Here is a 22,489-nt window from a genome sequence, read left to right on the forward strand (position 1 = left end):
TGCGCGCGGGCCATTAAATGGGTGCGGGTGGGCAGCGGAAGGCCCCGGTTACGGCGGCTGAGGAGAGACAGAGTCGGGCGAATAGGGAGCGGGCGCGCGAGCCAGCGCGGAGGGGGCCGGAGCTAGGCGGGCGGGGGACGGCCCGGCCCGGGGCGCGTGTGGCGCGGAGGCGGCGAGCGCGGCGCCGGGTGCCGCCGGTGAAGCGAGCGAGCAGGAGCGAAGCAGAGCCGGTGGCCGACAGCAGGAAACGCCGCGGGCGGCGGTGAGGCCTTCAGCGGAACGCCGCGGGGAGACCCGCCGCTGGCGCGGTGAGTACGAATGGCGGGGCCGCCAGGGCAGGTGAGGATCCGCTGAGTCACCTGCCCCGCCGCCCCCCTGCCCCGCGGCCCCGGCGCGCCGGGAGCGAGGCCTCGGCCGGGCCGCGCCGCCGCCACGCGAGGGCAGCCCGGGGCCGCTGGGGGTCCCGGCGCCTCCCGGTCCCTCTCCCGGCCGCGGCTGCCGAAGGACCTTCGTGGGGCTGGAGCCGCCTCCGAGGAGCGGGGCCGGGCTCCGGGGGCTGCGGCTGGGGTACCTGCGGCGGGGGGGCTGTGCTGCCGCGGCGGGGGGAAGCGCGCACCCGCGGGAGGGGGCGTCCCGGGATCTGACGGCTTGGGTTTGCTTGAACTAGGTGCGTGGTCAGGGGCTTGGAAGGAGCCATGGATAAAAGAGGAGCTGTGACAGAGGCGGAGAACGGTGATGCTTTCCTGGAGCTGAACAGAATTGCCACGAAGTACCCGCACCGCTACACAAAGGTTGGCCCGCTCCCCTTTTCCTCTTTCCCACAAAGTATTCGCGGAGTTGGGGGTCCCGGAGGCCAGGCGGAGGTGGGGGCTCCCGCGGGAGAGAAGCCGTGAGGCAGAGCTGGGAAGGCTTTGCCTGGATTAGGATTTGCACAGTGGGATAAAACCAGCAGCTTGTTCAACACCATGCGGCTCTGTAGTCCCATCCTTGATATACTTTTGATTCCCACCATCTTACTTTAACACGGGAGCACCTCACAGCATGTGTCGGAGAGGTTATGGTAGGTGCTGAAGTATGCTGTTCTACCAGCTTTCTCAAGTACTTGCGCTTCGGAGTTTTAGTTCTGTTTCTAGCAGTGTTCCTTTAAGTTGACCAAAACATTGCCTTACAGTAGATGCCAATTCCTTGGAACGTAAAGCACACCAGGTCTTTGAGGTGTTTACAGAAAAGCTTTTTGGCATCTTAAAAGTGTTTCTATGTGGCTGCCGGAAGCCTAAGCACTTACTACTCCAACCGATGCTTAGTGTTAAAACTTTTAACGCAGGTGCTTTTGTTTAGCTGTGATACCTAAATATGTGCATGAGTGGAAGAACACCAACTAAATAACTTGCAAATAAAGATTCTTTCGGTGCTAAGTGAGTTTGATAACACTGTGGGGTTTAAGGTTCAAATTTTGTTTGGGGTTTTGGTAGTGCTGCTGAAATGTGCTTTTAGAGAGTCGTTAATGGTGGCTGATTGTCCCATCGCTGGAAGCTGTGGGAGCAGGTGGTCATTGTTTTGTGAAAATCTATTAAGATACTTTGCAACAAATGGCCTGAAGTATGGAACAGGGTGAGACAGTGTACTGTTGCTGGCTATGTTATCTTACTTGAGGAATTTCTGAACTGTTAGCTTCCTAGTAGACTTTTTTTTTAAGAAAAAAATATTTTTGTGGCTCTGTTCTGTTGAGATAGGGCTAGACATCAACAATAAACCAAGTACTTTCAGAATTGGCAAAACTTGCATGGGAGTATTTTGGCTTTATAATACTCTAAGTCCTTGGAAAATAGCTACACTTAAGCTTCTAAAAGGCAAAGTGTGATATTGTTCAGACCTTGTTATTCAGTTAACTACAAAGCGAAGGAGAGGAGCTGTCTTTAAACTTCTGCTGGAAAAGCAGTATTTATACTCGTTTGGTCTTGCCTGACTCCTCTCAAGAGTAATAACTGAATGTAGCTTCGAATTCTGCCTACTTTTTGGGGCAGTATTCGGGTTGTGCTGGCGGTAGCCATACACTGGAACTGATGCATTTGTAGCTTCAGTGTTGTGAATTCAGTACCTATAGCTTCTGATCAGGATGAAGCTGCAGAACGAATGCTAGAAGGCACCTAGTCTTGTCTCCTTGTTGGTTTCAAAGGAGTCTAAAGTCAAGAAACATCAGAAATTAATCTGTGTTAAAATATCTTGCATCATATGTTGTGGTTTTTTTACAAGTAGCATCTGAAATACAGCTGGCTTAAGGTGCTTGTATAATCAGTGTTGTAAGGAATTTTCTCATGATTGAGTTTCCTATTAATTAGGGATGGGAGGAATGCTGTTTCAGGACATGTGCTGCTGATTTGGAAGGGGGACTGATTTCCTTTAACAGTTTCTATTCATTTACTACCAGTAGGAAAGCAGTTCTCATACTATGAGTCCTTAAAACTGTTTGAGTAAAACTGTTTAATAACAGCTGAACACACTTGTCCCCCACACACTTAAAGTATGAGTGTGTGAATTAAAACAAAAAACAATCAAAACCATGCTCTGGAAGTGTGAGTGTTAATCTTCTCTATTATGAGAGTGTTATATAGTCCCAAGCTGTGTCTTTTCTAGTTCTGTAGAAGCTGTTGCTCCAGGGGTACACAGCTACTGAGCAAAAGCCAAGAAACAATTCGAATCTTCCTCACTTCAATGGCAGAATTGCAATAGGATCTGACGAGTCTGTGGACTCCCTCTCGTGGCCAGCAAAACAGTCCATTTCAAGTCTGGTGATGGACAGTGCTGTTAATACTTGTAATATCTGCATCAGGCTATGATAGTATTACAGTGCTAATGTTGCTCATAGATCAAAGTTTATTTTGGGAAGCTGTGGGCAGAGAGGCCAGGCTTCCTCCCTTTAACGGAACTCCTTTTGCTGAAGGCTAGTACAGGGTGATGTTTGCAAATATGTGTGTGTGTTTGTACATGTTAAGGTTTTGTCCAGCTACCAAGCTGCCATCTGGAAACTTCCAAGTATCAAGCTTGTGTGGCTAATTAAACTATTTTATTCACATGGGGATAATGATGTGAAAGCTCTAGAGGATATTGTATTCTTGTGGAAAAGGTAAAGAGACTTCCTTCTTTAGTTTGGCCAATGTATGGCATCTGCTGTCGGGATTTCTTTATCCTTCCAGCTGCCACTGATTCCTGCACAGCTCTGAATGAATTCAGTACAGTTGGGAGTGAGTCGGATGGAAGAAAGGTAGTCCAGGGAGAAGTCTAGAGTAAGCCTTATTAGAAATGTGCATCGTGGCTGCAGCCAAGTTAATGATGATTCAACACAGTGATGATCACACCATTGATAATGGTTTTTAGATGTAGGAAACTGCAGTGTGACTAGATTGATTATTAGTCTGCATCAAATGACTAACTGCTCAAGGCTGTGCAATAGTAAACTAAGGACTGTATTTGAAAGCTAATAGAAAGTGGGAAGACTGAAGTAATCACTCAGCATTAATTTGGTGTTGGGTAGAGTAGATAATTGGATAATGTACATTGAGATATCTTGGGTGGTGGTCAGAAATAGCAAGCTTGTTTGGGGTTTCCAGGTCTACATTAGTAACTGGTATTGTGGTATTGGTTTTCTTAACCTACTGAATCTTATACAGCATTAAACATACCGATTTTGATTGCATCCTCAGAACTTGCTAGCTCCACTATCAATGATGCCTATCTTGCTTATAAGCTGAACTGTCCAGGGAAGTGAATAGGTAAACATGTATGATGTGAACAGCTTTTGAAGTGTTAATGAGGACTGAACCTGACTTAGTAAGGCTTAGTGCTGCAAAGAAGTGTTGGCTTAGTGGCCACTGGTAGAAGAACTGAAAAATAAACTTGCTGTCTAATGGCAAGTCTTCACTACAGTATTTCACAGGAAATGAAACAACATATTGGTAAACTTCGGTTGTCAAATTAAAACAGAGTTGAACAGGCAGTCTGGAATAGATATTTTGAGTCACTTGAATCTTGTCTGGGTAAGAGCTGGAACTAACTTCTTGCTTTTTCTAGGAGGAACTGCTGGATATTAAAGAGCGTCCCTACTCTAAGCGAAGACCTTCTTGTCTTTCTGAAAAATATGACAGGTATTTTCTGTATTATTAAAAAACTATATACATTGTTTCAAAATAGAAGTTAAAATTTAAAAAAAATCTGTAGCGAAGAAGTGACTTGTTTTGATGAAGGACATATGTGCTCCAGAGTTTAGTGTATGACAGTGTTTTCGGAAGTAGTTATCTACTAGGAGAGGCTTAACGCTCTAGCTAAGAATGTTGTGCTCTGACCAAAGATTATAATGTGAGATCCAGCAGAAAGATGACTTCACACAAGAAAATCTTACAGACTTGCAGGAAAAACTACAAAGAGTATAGATGGCTGTATAGCGCAGACTGACTAGGTCATGTTGCAACAAGCTGACTCGCTTGATGGATTACTCTCCTGTGTTGACAGTGTACTGCATTTAAAAATGAAGGGGAGAGTGTTCTTGGCTTGTGTTTGGAAGTTTGCTGAACAGCAGTATCTTAATTGTACAATAAATTAATCTGAATAGTAAAGTGGTAAAATTTTTGGAATGCTTTGCAACAGCAGCATGTGCTCTTATTTTTCAGTGTACCAGGCAAACTTCCAGTAACTAGTGGGACAACATGTCCATACGTTGTCCCTTTTGTAATCTTGATGCTGGGTATTGTACTTCCTTAGTATTGCCGAAGGGATCCAGAATGCCATGTATGAGATGATAAAGGCAAAGATTTAGAAGTTGGGTATGGAAGATGTTTTGCTTGTAGTTCAATAAATAATTCAGAGTACTGCTACTGAAAACCTAGAACTTACTGACTAGCAACCTGTACAAGTAGCAAACAATTCTGCAAATTTTTTTTATAGTGATGGTGTCTGGGATCCAGAGAAGTGGCATGCATCTTTATATCCGACTTCAGGAAGAACTTCACCAGTGGAAAGCTTTAAAAAAGATTTGGATTTGGATCGGACTTCCCTTATGCGTAGGATAGTAGGTAAGTGTGTTTTTATAGCACAAGACTCAAAACTGAGCCTAGGCTGTTGGCAAAACCTTCACTTGGAGATGACACAAATGAGACTAAACAAAGTCTTTTTGAAAATTGTTTGACTGCATAGAATTAAGTGTCAATGAAGTCTTGGCTGCTCCAACTATAGTTTATGGTATTCTGGGTTATCTAAGAACAAACATAGCTAGCAGTCAGTTGTTATATCCCACTATTCTTGCCATTTGATAGTGAATACATATGTAATAATGCAAGTGCAGGAGACAATTTCACTACAATTAAAGACTGAGTTACTTAGAAGGTCTATAGTGGGAAAGTACATACTTCCTGCATGGGAGACCACAATGATTTCTCAATATCCAGCTGTAAATTTAATTTTTTTCCCTCTGTACTTCCTATGGTCTCAGATAAGTTTTTGCCAAAATAAATTGAGTCTTTTCCTTCAAAAAGCTGTGGGATAGCAGCAAGGCTATGGAACAGAAGGCTATTATACAGTTAACTTTTATTTATTAAGACATTAAATTCAGTGCTTTTCATGTGGTCTTTGACTTGTAGATCCAAGAGAGCGAGTAAAAGAAGATGACTTGGATGTAATCTTAAGTCCACAAAGGCGAAGCTTTGGAGGTGGCTGTCATGTAACTGCAGCGATTAGCTCACGTCAAGCAGGGAGCCCCTTAGAAAAGGAGAATGATGGTGTCCGTGTTATTGGTGGCCGTAGGATTGGCAGTGGAAGAATTATCTCTTCTCGTAACTTTGATAAAGACCACCGAGGTGGTGAAAAAGAATTACGTGATTCTAGAGATGCAAGAGACCGAGATCGTGAGAGGGACTACAAAGATAAACGCTTCAGGGTTTGTTCTTTCTTTTCCTGATTGAATATTAAATCAGAAGTTTGGGACGCTGCACTAAAAGCAACAGGGGCAAGTTCGCTGCATATAGTAGTTAAGTGTTCCATGCAAGTGGGCAATTGCTTCTTAAAAGCACCTTTATGGTGTAAAGGGTGAGCACTCGGTGCTTCAAAAACTTAGTTTTCAATCCTTTGGACAGCTCAAATGGCATGCATCTAATACTGTGCATCTCTCAAACCTTACCTGTGGTAGGCTTAATAGCAACTCAAAAGTGTTATAGATCATTTTTAGTTCTTGACCAAGCAGTTGTCAGCAAGTATTGTCTTTAACCTCAGCCGATGGAAGTTTTCCATTCTTTCAGGCTTTTTTTTTTATTTTTGGGTTTTTTTAAAAAAAGAGGAGCCACTAGCCTGCCACTTGGGATACAACACTGATTTTATACAGGCTCTTGCAGACCAATAGCCTTCAGTGTAATGAAGCAGAAATTTAACTGTGAAGCCTAAAATTTAAAGGCTTGCTGAGCATGCAGAGTGTGTATGTAAACCTTAAAAAAAAGAAAAAAAAAATGAAGAGGTGGTCATTTGCTTTGGTGGTCAGGGAGGTATCTTAAGAAAGAGCAGTTTACGGTTAATGCTTTTAATATCCCACTTCAGAGAGAATTTGGTGACAGCAAACGTGTCTTTGGGGAGCGAAGGAGGAATGACTCTTACACTGAAGAGGAACCCGAGTGGTTCTCTGCTGGTCCTACAAGTCAGTCTGAAACCATTGAGCTCACAGGTTTTGATGATAAAATTTTGGAGGAGGATCACAAAGGGAGAAAACGTACAAGACGACGCACAGCCTCACTAAAAGAAGGTAATGGCACATCTGAGAAAAGCTTTGCTTGTCTGCTATGATGATGTATTGCTGGATAGAGGGGTGACTGTTACAGATCTAGGCAAGTGTAAAGAATAATGCAGTTTACTAGCCTTTATTTTAAGCTTGCATAGCTTTTGGTCATCCTGAAGCACAAGATATAAGGCCTGTAACTGATTTTTCAGATTGCATATACCTTTAATAAAATACTGCCTTTTTTCCAAAAGGAAGGCAGGGCTGAGAGGCTGCGGGGGAAAAAACCCTTGTATGGATATTGACTGATCTCAGGAGTTTGTAGGCCATTAAAAGGGTCTTGTCCATTTCTGTATCCTGCTGGGTGCTAAAGGCTTGTTTAAACTAAGCTGATGCTCTGAGGTACTTGAAATAATTTTCTTTGTAATAATACCAACATTAGGAACACAGTTAGACATTCAGCTGCCAGTAATACAGCTTTAAGCTGAATTTGGATACTGTCTAAATTTGTCTGCAGTCATTGGACTTCAAGTTTACAATTATTATTACCACTGCAAAAGCTGCGGTATAAACTTCTCTGAGGCAGTAGAGATGACTTCTAAATGCTAGAAATTCTGCAGGTGGACAATGTAAACCTGAAGAATTCAGGTTTAATTGTGTACTCACCGAAGTAAAACGTAGTAAAACTTCAAGCATACTAAGTTTGTAGTCATGTCACAGGGTTGGTTTTTTTGCAGCACTCATGCAAGCTTGAAGAGTCTTCAAAATGATACGTGCTTTGCTCCTGCTGTGGGAGTAGGAGTGGGTTTTGTCATATGTTGACAATATAAAGAACTCATGTAAAGTACTAGCTTCCAAAGAGTCTGCTCTCTGGGGCACCTAGGAAGAAAGCAGGAGCTGCCAAAGGATTCTTAATGGAAAAACAGCAGCAGCTGTTAACTGTAACAGCTCTATCTGCTTGGTGTGATGTAACATCTGATATGTTCTGTGTGCTTTCTGGGTTGATCAAGATGCGGTTTTTTATGCAGGATTCAAATGGCAATTCTTACTTTCTTGAAGCAGACAGTCTTAATTACAACTAAAGCTCTGTGCCAGGAGTTACACTGGGTGCTAATTTCTCCTGTAGTAGACTGCAACCAGCACAAGATAATTGAAGAAATACCACATAGGTGGCTAGGTAACTGGTCCTGTGCTTCTGATTCCTAGGCAAATGCATTGACATTTAGGCACTGTTCCCAGAGGAAATAGTGAAGTTCAGCGATTTGGCAATAACTTGGCCTTCTTTTTAAGGGGTAGAATGCAATGGTGGAGTGGCAGAAGAGGATGAAGTGCAAACTGTCCTTGCCAGTGAAACTCCAACAGATCAAGAAGTTCCTAGGGAAGCAGTTTTACAAGAACCAGCTCCAGGAGAGTTTGACTTCAATGAGTTCTTTAACTTGGATAAAAGTGTTCCAGGCCTGGCTTCGGTGAGGTTTTTGGTATTTTTTTTTGTTTGTCTCTTTAAAGACTGGCTGTTTTCATGAGAAGCATTTGGTTGCTGCTGTGTTCAGTGAAAACTAAAGCTTCTTGCTTTGTGAAAGTAGCTTTATGCTGTGTGTCAGTCTGATGAATTTGCAGAGGTTTAGCTTTGGAGTATTAGGATGTTACTTCTAAAGTGCTATATACCTGGGACTGGCTCTATCCCCAAAGAAAGTGTATGAGGCAAGTCAGCTGATGATTCTTGCTTTCTTTTGATCGTTACTTGAAGGCTTAAAAACCAGCATCCTGGATAGATCTTCTTTGGAAGTATTACAGATAAGATCAGAGAATATTAACTGTACAAATTTAGTATAGCTGGAAACAACCTTTTGTATCTAAGTTTGGGAATCACAGCAAATAGATGTTTTGTGCAAACTTCCTGGAAGGCAGTAAGCCTGGAGACAGATGCCTGATGAATACTGGCTCTGAGAGATAGTTGCATCATTATCAATACCAGTAATGTGGTTGAAAGGTTCTATGTCCGAGAAGGTTTGAATCTTTATTAGTTAAACTTCTGTATAGTGGTTAATTTTGTTGTTTAGGACTACTGCTGCTGAGTTGGAAGAACAAACATAGACTGCTAATGTAGTCAAAAGCATGTTTGAACAGTGTTGTTAATGTGACTAGTAGATACTCTGTGTAACCCAAGTCAGATGTGGGATGCTGTGGATACCTAGGAGCTAGTAACATGACTATGAAGAAAGACTGATGCTTACACCGCAAGTCTCTTCCAATAGTGGATTTTTACCTCCAGCCATGATTTGATGGGGATGTTGGTACCGCGCAGTTCTTGAACCTCTGGTCTGTAGAGGTATAGGGAATGGCTGGCACTCCCTGATTTTTCAGTCTGAAAGCTTTAACTGCACCTTAGCGTGCTCTTTCACCACAGGAAGGGGTAAGGTGGTCCAGCAAGTACTGACTAAGTATGGGCCTAACTCATAAACTGATGATGTTTCTATTCTGACCTCTCCTACACTACTCAGGAGTAGCTAGTAGCTTTTCTTCCTATTCTAGATGGTATAACTGAGTAGATGGAATTTGAATAAAAGGGCTTAGTGTTGTCAAGACATAAATGTGTTTAAAAAATTTTTATTCTGACAGCAAAGAAACAGACCTAATATGGTTTAGAGATATTAAGGTTTACAAAAAATAAATCCTGACCTAGTCTTTAATGTGGAAAAGCTGCTCATGTTAAAAAAGGCTCATCGTACAGTGGCAGTAATTTGACAAGTACGTAGTGGAGAGTTTGTTTTCCCTGTAGAAGATAGAAATGATCAAGTCTTGACTTGACAATCTGATTTTCAGCATTTCTGCAAAATGGTGACTCCTTTCAGAAGCAGGGAACTCTCAAGTCACAAAATATCTGCTGATGAAACTTTAGTAGGCAAATGTTGTAACTTGTCAAAAATGAGTTTCGGACTAGTCAAATGTATTAAAATATTAATTCTTGGTGACATGTCTGTGACAAGTGTCCATAGTAGATCTGTACATTTCCTGACATAGCAGTCTTAATTGTTCTAACATGTTAGATTTAAAAATCAAAGCCAAAATAGATCAACACTATGGGGTTTTTTTGCTATTGTAAATAGTATTGAGTGCCCCTTGTTTCATAGAAAACAGCTTCTCTGGCATAAAGAAGCTGTTTTTACTTTTGTCTAAAAGTAAATGTGCTGCATGGTGAAACTGCATCTGTGCCTATTGAGTGGGCTTTTAACTGGATGCGATCTTGCAAGATGGGAAAAGCTTTAGTTTGGCTTAAATTTTATAATGTGCTAATCATTACAAATATTAAAAAGCCTTAAGCAGTTGCTGTAAACTGTAGTGACTGACAGACGAATGCTATGAAGTACTACTCAGTGAACTCTGTTCTGCCTGGAGGCAGGAGGCACTAGCTGCCAGTGCTTTGCTGATGGTGCAGGCTCTGGCTTGAAGAATGCTGCCTGCTTCTTATTCCCAGGATGGTTCAGCATGTGAAGTGGAAGCCTTAGCTGCTGGCCTTCTCCCCCAGCCCTTGTAGGTTGCTCGCAGGTCAGGGGATAGTCTTTGCACTGTCTTCGGCCAGTGCTGGAACTGAACTGAATCACCACTGCAGACAATCCAGTGTATCAGAGTACTCCTTCTGTACAGTGATAGGGACCAGCCCTGAGCCATCTGTCAGAATTACTAGTTGTTATAGTTTGTTTTAATTCTTGTGGCATAAAAATGGCATTAAAATTAAAAGAAAAAAATGCCTTTTTATCTTTGGCACATCTGCTTTAAAAGATGTGGTTAATGGTCTTTGGATGCTTTGATTATGCTGTTTCAGGTAGTTTTACTCTGAACAAATATTTGGTATAAAAGATGTCTGATGGGTTATGCTAACTGACTCCACAAATGCTGCCATATTGGAAGGAAAAAAAAAGCAGTTCAAAGTCTTGAAACTCTGGGAGCAGCATCTAGTTGTCTGTAGCAGGAGAATCTTGGTTGCACAGTACAGCTTCTCAACAGTACAGCTGATCTTGCTTCTGTTAAGGTTATTTTTCTTTTTTTCCCCCTAACCTAGATGATAGAGGATGTGCTGGGGGAAGGTTCAGTTTCTGCCAGCAGGTTCAGCAGGTGGTTTTCTAATCCTAGTCGTTCTGGAAGTCCGTCAAGCAGCTTGAGATCTACACCACATGAGGAGCTGGAGAGGCTAGCAGGTAAGACTACAGGACAATGCAGGGCGAGGTAGCGTCCTTCCATATTTCTTCCTACTCATTCAATAAGAACATGGCAGATAAAGCTTTATCCTAGGATAGTGAATTCTCCCACAGTTTAAGCGCTTGACATTCTTTTGGAAGCTCTTAGAGGAAGCAGCTGTTAAGTTCTTTTTGTTTTGTAAATGTTCTTGTCATGCTTTCTGATGACTTTCCAGCTGATCTTGGGCAAGGGGTGTGAGGCATAACTTTTCAGTGACATATTGAAGTTGGTTACCAGTGTATGTTCATCTTGAGACATTGGATGGGTAAACTGATGTCGTAGTGCTCCTGGTTTTACTGTTTCAGGTCTAGAGCAAGCCATTCTCTCCCCTGGCCAGAACTCTGGAAACTACTTTGCTCCCATTCCATTGGAAGACCACTCTGAAAACAAAGTGGACATCCTAGAAATGCTACAGAAAGCCAAAGTGGACTTAAAACCTCTTCTCTCAAGTCTTTCAGCCAACAAGGAAAAGCTTAGAGAGAGCAGTAAGTGCCTCTTCAGATATTGTCAAGTTCTGGTGATGCAGTATCTCAAGGCAAGAGGCTTGGTATTCTAGAAACTTCAACTGCCAAGTCCAGGAGTAGGAAGTATTATAGGTTTACTTAAACTACTGAAAACAATCTCAGTTGTGTCAGTAGCATCACTGATTCTTTTCATCCTAATCACAGGATGACATCAGGACTCTTTCAGACAGCTTTACTGGCCAGTAATCATAAGTTAAGATGATGCAAGTCTTGATCTGAGTTTTAGCTTTGTCTGTGGAATTCACATAAGTTTTTCATACTGGAGACTGGTAATGTCAGCTCTGAAACTGTGGCATTTAAACTGTGGCTTTAACAAAAACTTAGTGTAAGTCATTCTTGAAGCGTCTGTAATGGATCACATTGATCCATGAAGTATCAGTACCTAAAAAGATGAACAGTGGCTTGAGGATGTCAGTTGTTTTCAAGTGCGTACTGTAAACTTGAACTTCTCAAGACTGTTGCTAGCACTTGAGGAGGCACAGTGGTCTCTGCTTGCTGTTCAGCGCGTTAATTAGGTAACTAACATAAAGCTACAACATAGCATAGCTAAGACAAATCTGTTCCTAACTTGGCTAGAATTGTGGGACTCCAGGGAAGTTAGTCTGTTAGAATTCACTTTTGCTAGCATCAGCTGTTCTAAAGAGTTCAGGGCTGACTTTAAACTTGATGTTCAAGGGCACCTCCAAGTTAGGGATCTGCATGTTCGGGCCCACAGCATGCATGAAGGGTACAAAATGCATGTGGTCTTTGAAATCTCAAGGTCTAATTCCAAATTGGTTTCTCCTTGGCAAGCAGCATGTATTGCCATTTAAACTGGACTGAACAAAAAGTAATGCTACTCTGATTTCTGTGAAATGGCTAGGAAGGAAAGCATCCAAGCACTGCAAATATTCTTAAGCATCCAGTCTGGGAGCAGGGAGTGTCAGCTAACATATGAAGAACTTCCTTAATTTGAGTTAAATAGAACTAGAAGTCTTCTGTGTTGTGCTTAGTCTGATGCTCCTACTAAAAGCTTTTTAAATGTTGATCCTCATAAACAAAGGATGAAGGAATGAAAAATTGTGGGGAAGCTTCCATTCACTCAAAAGTGCCTGCTGTGGGTTCTGTTTTCCTGTAAAATGCTGTACAGTTCTTCAGGTGTTGTGGAGTTTTCAGACCAGTTCCTCTCCACCAACATTGTATTTTTTTCTCATGTTCCATACTGCATGCCTACGTCATTGTTTCTTTTCTCCATCTTCTTGCCCAGATTTCCAGTAAATCTTACTTCTTTGGGCCAACATCTGTTACAGCAACCCATGGCATGCTCCTGTCTCTTCTTCCTTTTCTCTTAAGGTGTCATATTTTGTGATGTGTGTTAGCTGGTCCATAAAGCATGTTTAGCCTTGATGTCAGGCACCAGTAGGTATTCATGTACACCCATGCAGGAGAAAAGTACTGCTCAATAACACTTGTACCTTATTCTGGTTATGCCATTGAAATCTTTCTATAGTGGCTTTAATTTCTGAGCAAAAAAAATCTACTTCAAACTTCATGCACACCAAGCTAAGTGTGTAACTGAGTCTCAGAAGTATCTAAATTTTCCAGGTATGTATTCTCTCTACTTATGATGGCGTCAAACAATTTGACATTGCTTACACTGTGGCTGTAAGACCATCTGGTCTCCTGGAGTAAAACATAAATTAAACTTTCCCAAATGAAAAAGAACTAACTCAGTTGTCAGGTGAATAGTCTCTATTAAAAGCAAGTGAAGTTGTAAAACATAGTTAACAACATGTCTTGTGAGATAAATGACAGCTAGTAGGAACTTCGGTTGAAACCTGAACAGGTTCTTGTGGAGTCTTACATGCCTCTAGTTGCGCATGGCAATAATCTGAATTTGGATATCAGAGTATCAGTCTAAACACAGGTCAGATGTGGTTTGACAGCTAGTATGAATATCAGAAGACAAGTTTTTGGCTGTTCCTCGTTCTCAAACAACTTGTATTTGACACCTGCACAAGAATTGAGCTCAATTGTAAACAGAAAGCTATGGTTTACCAGTATTTCTCTATTTCTCAGCACATTCAGGAGTTGTACTTTCAGTGGAGGAAGTTGAAGCTGGGCTGAAAGGCCTGAAAGTGGATCAGGAGGGAAAAATTGCTACTCCATTTATGGCCGAGCAAATGGAGGAAGCATTGAATGTCACTGGCTCCAGACAGATCAAGAAAGATGGAGATATGACTGCATTTAACAAACTAGTCAGCAGTATGAAGGCAAGTGGGACTCTACCTTCACAGCCCAAAGTCAATGTAAGTAGCAGACACCCAGCTTTTCTGAACTGTGCTAAGACATGAGCTATGAACTGAAATGTCTGATAACATGTGAGCCATGACTGGATACAGCAGCATGATATTAAATATGGGCTTAAATTTAGAATGTTGTTGCCTGCAGGGTTAAGTACAGGAGGTGCTTTGGCCATTTTTCCATAGCTGAAGTAATTAAAAATGGGGCTTTTTCAGTTCAGAGTTAAGAGTTGACTTCATTTAACAGACAGCCTCAGTCTACTCTTTGTGGAAGACTCATTACTGTTAGTTAAATGGTTGCCTTAGTGCTGCTATTAAAAGGCAGCTCTGTTAAAATGCTTGTAGTACAGGTACAGCTAACACCTGAAGCTCAGATGTCTTGCTTCACTTATTTTTGTTTTAATAGGGGTATGTCAGTGCACAATCTAACATTTTATGCTTGGGTTTAAAAATTATTTATACTAAGATAAAACTGGATGCTTGTTACCTGAAAGATTAATATTAGAAGATGATACTAAGCTTTAGAGTGACATTTCATTCTGCTGCTAACTGCCTCAAGAGCATGCTTGACCCAGGAGCTATCAATAACTACTTTTGGCACCATAAGCATCTGTTTTTTTCTGCTGAACTATGTCCAAGGACTTCTAGCCTCATCCCAGTTCACTAAAAGATAGCGAAGAATGTAAATTTGCCCTGTGAAAAATCTGCAGACTGATTTCATGCCTTAAGTTGAGGCTTTCATTTCTATCTTTCCCTTTACACTGACAGGCAATTTTGATGCCTAGAAGAATATCTTAAATAATTTCTCTAATACATGAACGCTTCTCAGTTTGTGCATAGTTTGAGTTGACTGCTTGGCACAATGTTTCATCTCAGTTTTACGCAATTATGTAAATTCATGTGTCTTACTCAGACTTAAATAATGCACATAGCTAGATGGCATACAGTTAGTTCAAGATCTGGTGAGCCAGCTCAGCCCTTAGCTTTACTGGAGTTTTATTGGGCTGATGCATAACATATGCTTCTAACAGAGCAGGTGAAATGACTTCTGTCACTGAGACAAATGTGGATTGTCTCTAAGGAGTTTGATGCTGCTTGTATCTACATCTAATTTACAGTGTTCTCATTTTCTTAGCAGAGCCTTGAGAGCCACTTAATGTCACCTCCAGAGATACCAGGCCAGCCTCTGTCAAAGAATATTCTGCAGGTATTTCTTAGTGGGGGTAGGAAATACTTAAAAGCATATCCCCAGTGGGAAAACAAAAATTATCTTAAAATAAGACACTTAAGGCAGTTATTGGATTAGTAGTCAGATGCAACTCTATGGAGAAGAAAAAACTAGTAACTAGTTCAGCTTGCTTAGAAATTTCTTGTCATGCTATTTCCCATGCTTACAACTTGAAAATGAAAAATCTGGTTAAGTGCCTAATTCTAAGGGCAGTTCAGAATTGCAGTATCTAGTTGCACAAGTCTGCCTTGTCTCTAACTTGCTATAAATAGCATAGCCTATAGTGTAGTAAAATGAGCTAGTTTGTATAAATAGACTGTATGCTGAACATTCTTTCATTGCTTATTCTTAGGAACTTCTTGGTCCACCCATTACCAGACCTGCTTCATCAAATGTCTTAAGTGGCCTGATAGGTGGTTTGGAACCTGCAGCCTCTCTACTGACGCAGAGAGCACCTTCTCCCCCTATTCCACCAGTGTTTCCAACTCGAGCTGCTTCTGCGGATTATCTACGCCACAGAATATCTTCACCCATTGGTGAGACTGGTTGCAAAACAGTGGTGTTTTTCCTGTTTTATTACTTGAGTTTGCTTTAAAGAATGCTTTGCAGGACAGTAAAAACTTCCTGGCACTTGGTGGGCAACTAGGTCAGCGTCTGCTTCTTAAGTGAAAGATGCATTTGAATTTAATAGTCTGTAATGTTAAATTAATATCCAAAAAATGTAGATGTCTGATGGATGAACTAGACTTTGCAGTAAATTCTGGTGTGGAGTAATGTGCTCAGCTACTGCACAGTAAGCTAATTTTCAGGGACTACTTGGCCATTTGTATTGCAAAGCACTGCCAGTAGCTTCCTGGTAGTTTTCCAGCCTGTTGTCAAGGAAGAGATCTAGCTCTGTGTAGACTTTAGAGACGAGCTGAGAGTCTTCACAAGAATCCTTAATTCATGTGGAATTGTTTAACTTGGGGTTGTACAGTGTGTATATATTGAAAGAAACTGTTAGTCCTTTTAAATACAACTGTTGAATGTTCTTTAGGTTTTGGACAAGGTTCTCAGCAATTGCTTGGTGACCCATTTCCAGGTGTAAGGAAGCCCATGAGTCCAGTTGCTGCACAGGTTAGATTAAATACTTTTTGCTTAATGTGTATTCATCTCTTCTTATATTCTGTGCTCTAGAACTAACTTGTGGAAACATACTTAGCTGTTGTATTCAGATGTTTGTGCTTAAGTTTACTCTGAGTTTGAGGATGCAAAGTCTAATTTAGTACAGTTGCAAAATGTCATTGCAGTTGGATGCATCTTAGTACCTCAAGTACAAGACTTTTTGAGACTTCTGTTGCCTGTCAGTAAAAATGATGGCTGTTGGTGGGCAGCTTACTTGGAAGACATTAGTAGCTATAGCAGTAAACGTTCAGTATCTTTAAAAAAAAAAAAAAAAACCACAACCAAAATGCAACCTCTGACTTGTGTGGGGTTTTTTTATACAACTCTTACTTCAGATGAGTCCCTTGGAAATACAGCAAGCTACACTAGAGGGACTGGCATTACCACATGACTTGGCCATACAGGCAGCAAACTTCTATCAGCATGGCTTTGGTAAACCACAAATGGACAAAAGCAGAGATGGCTACAGAAACAGGTGAGTATCTGACTGCAAAATTGAAGGGGTACACTGTCAACTGACTTTTTCAATGTGCTGTTTCACTAGATACTAGTCACTCAGACTTGTATTGGTCTTGGCAATCCTGTCTTTCAGTCTGTGCTGAGAGCAGAGCTGCTTCTTACTAACTTCCTGTCTGTTAACAGGCAGCAGCGAGTGACTAAATCGCCTGTGCCAGGACACAGAGGGAATGCATCTTCTCCAGCCCCTATAGCATCCATTACTAGCATGGTCAGTACCTAATGTGTAATGAATGTAGGAAAAGCTGTAAAAGTGTGTGCTGTAACTAGATTATAGCAATTGTAGTTGATGGGAGAAAGGGAGGCTGTAGAGGAGTTGATCGTGTTCACGTTATATCGGTGGCCACGTGATACAAGAACAAATTAGGCTTCACACTTAACTGAACGTCTTCACTTCAGAAAAGTCTTTCTGACCACTAGCTTATCTAAAACTGAAGAAGCACCATTAATATTATCTTGATCTGGTCTTCTGAAACCAGTGGAAGATAACTATGAAAACTCAGGTCCTCATACTTTGGTACTTAAGTTTTCAGAAGACAAGTGCTGAAAGCCATTAGCCACTTGAGAGAACAGATTTTCTGGTATGAAGTGACTGGTTGTAGGCTGAAATATTACTGAGGAGCTTCAGGGTCACTTGAAAACAAAACCTCCAAGCCAAGCTGTTGCCTCACTGCCCTCACTGAGTTGCTTTGATCTAAATTTTCCAGTTAATTCAGTCCAGGACTTGCCTGCAGCCCGGGACTAATGTGGATCATCAGTTGCTATATCAAACAAGTACTTTTGCTTGTATACCAGTTAAGTGGCTTCCACAGATGCTATGTAACTTCGAGGGGGGGTGGGAATACAAAAGAGGCAATAGTCTTTTGCAGGTCAAGCAGCCCTGAGTTAATACAGATAAGGCAGTTCTGTACAAACTTCTGTTGAGCTGTTGTTCTGAACCAATAGCAAAGAGGAAAGAGCTGTAACTTAAAATACAGCTCACCTATTTTGTTTCAAATCTGTTAAAGTACATCTAACTTTGAGAACATCTGCTGGTTTTAATAAAGGTATTGGACTTCTGCAAAAGCTAAAGAGAAATGCTTAAACTATAGAATAAAGCTATGAAATTAGGTGAATTAAGGTCATGGGCACGCAGTGGGCTGATTCAGAAGAGCTTTAAATGAAAAGGATGTACTGGAATTGGTGTCCACCCACAGCTAAGATAGTGTGGCCTAGATCATGAGCACTGAGTAAAGTGTTGCTTCTTACTATGTTCTATATAGCTGTCTCCTTCTTTTACACCTACCTCGGTGATTCGCAAGATGTATGAGAGTAAGGAGAAGAGCAAAGAGGAGCCAGTTTCTGGGAAAATGAAAGTCAGTGATGGTAAAGATGAAAATCAGAGGCCAAATGAAGGTATTGTAATGGCTTTAAAATAACACACACACAAGACATTTGGAATAGAATCAAAGAGCTTCCAGCACATAATACACTCAGGCTAACTTTAGACATTCCCAATTTGTGGAGATGAGGAGGGCGTAGAAATGAGCCTGTAAGGAGAGGAAGCTTATCCTCTCCATAGCTTTAACCCTTCCAAGTGCAGTCTTCCAGCAGTGTTGGGTTTAAATCCCTTTTTTCCTTATCTGTCAGTGAGCAATAGTGACACTGAGAGGCCTGAACTAAAACTGTTCTTTGCAACTGGTCTTGATGAACAAGCATATTAACAGTAACGCTTCCATACCTCTCCACACCAGTAACTGAATACAAGCAACTTATAGCCCTCTTGAGACATCTGAACTGAACAATCAAAGCTGAGACCAATTAAACTCTTAAATGTAGCAGGTCAAGGAAGCATTTTGTCACCCTAACTGGTATAAGTGGCTGTTAAAAGGAAATGCTTAATACAAACTGCCTGACCCAGTAAGACTAACATGCCTAATTGTGGTGACACTGTACTTCAGTATGGGTAATTGCAGAGGTGGCTTGCAGTTTGTACTATACAGTTGATTCTCCTTTTTCCTTTTAGCACTTGCAGCTATTACTGTTACCTCAACTGGTAGCAGATGATTCCAAGATATTTTAGGCTTTGTCTAACTGATTTTAAATGGTCTGTGGAAATAGTTTCTTGAAGTGCTTTAGTGTTCCAAATTTTGCTAAGCAGATGTCAGATAAAGGCTGCTGGTAAGCCCCAGACACATCTAAACTGGGGGGGGGGGGGAACCCGAAAACAAAACCCCCACTTCAGGCTAGACTTCTGGCACAACTCCAAATTATATCCTTATTACTGTTTTGAAATAATTTGGTCAAAAGCATCCAGGAAAGATAGACGCTTACTGTTAAAAATATATGACCAAAGTTCAGCAAGTCCTGGAATCTAGCTATCAAATCCAGCCATTAGCTGTAATGTTCATGAGGTGTAATCTCTAGTTGTGGACTATAATAGTTGTATTCAATTCTAGCTAAAGATAACCTACTGTCTAGTTCTGTGGAGAATGCAGATCAAGAAACTTTGCCCACCTTAGGTACCAAACTACCTGCACTGCAACGCTCTGCATGTTCCACAACTCTTACCCAAGCAAATCGTTGCACCAAAGAGCAAGACTACAGGCCTAAATCAGCTGGTAGAAAGACTCCTACAATGGCCTCCCCAGTACCAGGAGGCCCTTTTCTTCGTCCTGTTCATCAAGTACCCCTTGTTCCCCATGTACCAATTGTACGACCTGCTCATCAACTGCATCCAGGATTGGTCCAGAGAATGCTGGCACAGGGGGTTCATCCGCAACATCTTCCTCTGCTGCAAGCAGGTAATCCATACTTTTTTTTCCCTTGAAGTTGATGCATATTCTCTGTAAGACTGACTTTGTGTTAGGAACAGCATGAACTGATAGTGTAGTAAACTGTTACTAGTAATGACTAACACTTACCTTTTGAAACCAGGCAATGAACTCGACCCATCTAAATGTACAAATGCTTGTTTTTCTTGTAAGTTCCTTATGTTTATCAATTAAGAAGCTTCCTCACTCTTATCCAACAGGTATGCTTCCTCCTGGAGTGGACCTGTCCCACTTGCAAGGAATATCTGCTCCCATCCTTGGCCAACCTTTTTATCCACTACCAACAGCAAGCCATCACATCTTAAATCCACGCTCTGGGACACCTTTGCAGCTAGCGATGATGCAACAGCAACTACAGCGATCAGGTAGGCTAAAACATAACAGGAGAGTGAGTTTTAGAACACTGACTGGCCTGCTCCAGGTACTATACTTGTTGGGCTGTTTCAGTATACTGTGCTAACAGGAAGCTACTTTGTGTGGGTATCTAAATTAACAAGAATATCAGAGCAGTTTTGGCCACTGCAGGCTCTTACGCCAGAAGAAAGTCTAAGCGAAGCATTTGGTTTAAAGATAATGTTGCTATTGAGAGATCTGCCTTTTGCAGTATGCATGCAGTCTGTCTTTCCTTGCTGGGTGAGAGGCCACACACTATCTCAAATAAAATGTTATTTGATGCTGGCCTTCCAGTTAAAACCTGAATGATGCTATGTCCAGAACTGGCAGTGTGAGGCAGTTTATGGGAGTGCTAATGAGAATAAACATGTGGGGCCTGGATTTTCCAGGGCTAACGGAATGAAAAGCGTAAAAGCCACATTCAGCTTGCATGCTTTCAGGTGATTGTTCTAGGGCAGATATCAATGTTCGGTGAATGTATTACTCCACCCTTTACGCTTCACAGGCACTGGAGCACAGGGATCACCCACTGGTGTGCAAACAACCCCTCAAAATGTGCTGCCTCGGACTGGATTATCTCATGGGCACACACAGCTTGACCATCGCCCCAGCCAGAGAAGTGGCTCCCCCATTGGCCTTGCAAAATGGTTTGGTTCAGATGTCCTGCAACAGCCTCTCCCTTCCATGCCATCCAAAGTCATCAGTGTAGATGAACTGGAATACCGGCAGTGAATGGTGACCACTGGGTGGAACACCTATGATTCTTTAGACTGGATAAAAATGTCCGTAGTAAGGACTTCACCTCTGTTTGGGTTTTTTGGGGCTTTATTTTTCAGCACTCTGTGCAACACTTCTTTTTGAGAGACTAAAGCACATGGCACCTGTCCTGGTCTCATGTCTGCATCAAGACTAAAGGATCCATTATGGCTTGAGTAGTGAAGCCTGAAGAAATTTAGATGCAAGACAAAGCCAGTTTAATCCTGGAAGTGTCTATTTTTTTTGGTTTTTTGTAAGATATGTGAATGAAGTGCTGATATTCTCTAGTGTAGAGGTAGCAGCTAAGGATTCCTCCCGCAGAAAACTAAAATGTATAGACCCTTGTGTACAGACTTGTGTATAAACAATCTTTTGTATATATACACATAGAATAGCCTTTTTGAATCTATACAGCTGTACATAAAGAGTAGCTGGTTAACAGTTGAGCTTTAGTTGTGCCTATGGTTTGGATCTTTCTCCATTGTACGTGTGGGACTTTCTTTAAGATTAAAGTTGCATATCCTAAGTGTGAGTGAACAGGATAAAGTTGCTTTGCCTTTTCTTGCTGCTCATCTCCTCTAGGTTTCCCTCTCACATTCTTTGGTCATGTACTGTGCACTCAGCGTAGCTAAAGTTTCAAAGTAAGAAGCCCACATCCTGCTGTCTGTGTAACAAAGGTCTGAGTGTTTGTATGACTCTTGCCACCAAATAAGAGAATTGTTTAGTCTTCAAACAGCCTTGAGGATGGGACCTGATACAGTAATGACAAAGCCAGATCTTCAGTCTGCCATAAGCAAAGAGACTGTAGGTACCTACTGGTCTTGCTCTTTCAAGAGGGCTGGTGCTGGTCCTTGTTTAGCTGCAGTATCTTCCTTGTTTTAATCTTTCAAACCAGTTATTAAAGGTTATCAAAATGGAGCCTTTGAATCCTCACCCTTCAACTCAGTCATAGCTGTGGTATGTTCTGTACTGCCTTCAGTTCTGTTTGTCAGAGGGAGTCCCAAAAGCTGTCCTCAATCGAGTGTGCATCTACTGATGCAATTACTGTGAAACTTGACTTTGGAGTCTTGTTCTGTGGCTTGAAAGGAGGAGGATGGGGTAGTTTTGTGATCTTACTGTGTATATTTGGTTTTAAAATACTATGTTCCTTTTTAAGCCTGTCTCACGTTTCTGAACAGTTAAATGTTCTCTTCAGTCCTTTTACTGCATGGTTCCTCACTTCACTTTTTTCACTTGTGTTGAGTCTAGTACTGCTGTCATGTCTTCTATCTAGCTTAGGCCATTGTGCTCTTTTTTTAAAGGTGAAGGCAAAACCAGAATTCTCACAAACTTGTTCTTAGGTCCCCCTGAATGCAAAACCAGCAGCAGAAAAAAAAAATCTCTTGCCTGTATTGTAACAATTGCCAGCATGCTGTGGTGGGGTTTTTTCAGTCCAGCAGAGACAATGTTGTACAGAAATAGCAAGCTGAACTCTCCCATGTGGAATCTGTTGGGGGTCACCCATACTTCTAGTGAGTTCCTAAAACAATCTGTGTAAAACATGCAATCACCAGCTTGTCCTTGTAAGATTGTTTTCATACTTTTTTAACTTGACACTTTCCCAGTAACATTCTGTAAATAAAGTTGATTCTACCAGCTGTCTGTATCGACTACTGTTGAACTAAACTACACTATCAGTATATTGATTAATTTTCAGCATTGTTTTTGTGTGAGTTCAAACCATGGTTTGAGCTGAATCTGCTGAAAGTTTTGACGTTAGTGTTGTCCATCTGGGGGAGCACAGTCTGCCTTGAAGGTAACTGGCCCTGTTGAAGACATAATGGAAC

At 41.6% G+C, this 22,489-nt stretch overlaps 1 protein-coding gene across 5 annotated transcripts; it reads left to right on the top strand.

The window, feature by feature from the left end:
* The first annotated feature begins 47 nt into the window (after window positions 1-47).
* Window positions 48-22,298, top strand: EIF4ENIF1 (eukaryotic translation initiation factor 4E nuclear import factor 1). Of its 5 annotated transcripts, none has more exons than XM_080391743.1 (19): window positions 49-308; window positions 668-791; window positions 4,069-4,142; window positions 4,939-5,066; window positions 5,631-5,926; window positions 6,577-6,778; window positions 8,042-8,217; window positions 10,812-10,947; window positions 11,293-11,472; window positions 13,570-13,799; window positions 14,929-15,000; window positions 15,374-15,557; window positions 16,058-16,137; window positions 16,521-16,660; window positions 16,828-16,912; window positions 17,964-18,096; window positions 19,140-19,484; window positions 19,715-19,879; window positions 20,413-22,298. In XM_080391743.1, exons 2-19 carry the CDS (start codon window positions 696-698, stop codon window positions 20,637-20,639), a joined length of 2,949 nt encoding a protein of 982 aa, XP_080247869.1. In that variant the 5' UTR covers window positions 49-308; window positions 668-695; the 3' UTR covers window positions 20,640-22,298. The 5 variants fall into 5 exon arrangements, with proteins under 5 accessions (XP_080247872.1, XP_080247869.1, XP_080247870.1 ...); XM_080391744.1 differs by having other exon boundaries at window positions 14,932-15,000; XM_080391747.1 differs by having other exon boundaries at window positions 50-308; window positions 19,422-19,484.
* Window positions 22,299-22,489: the final 191 nt, after the last annotated feature.

Source organism: Falco punctatus (assembly GCF_963210335.1).
Source record: "Falco punctatus genome assembly, chromosome: 1".
NCBI lineage: Eukaryota > Metazoa > Chordata > Aves > Falconiformes > Falconidae > Falco > Falco punctatus.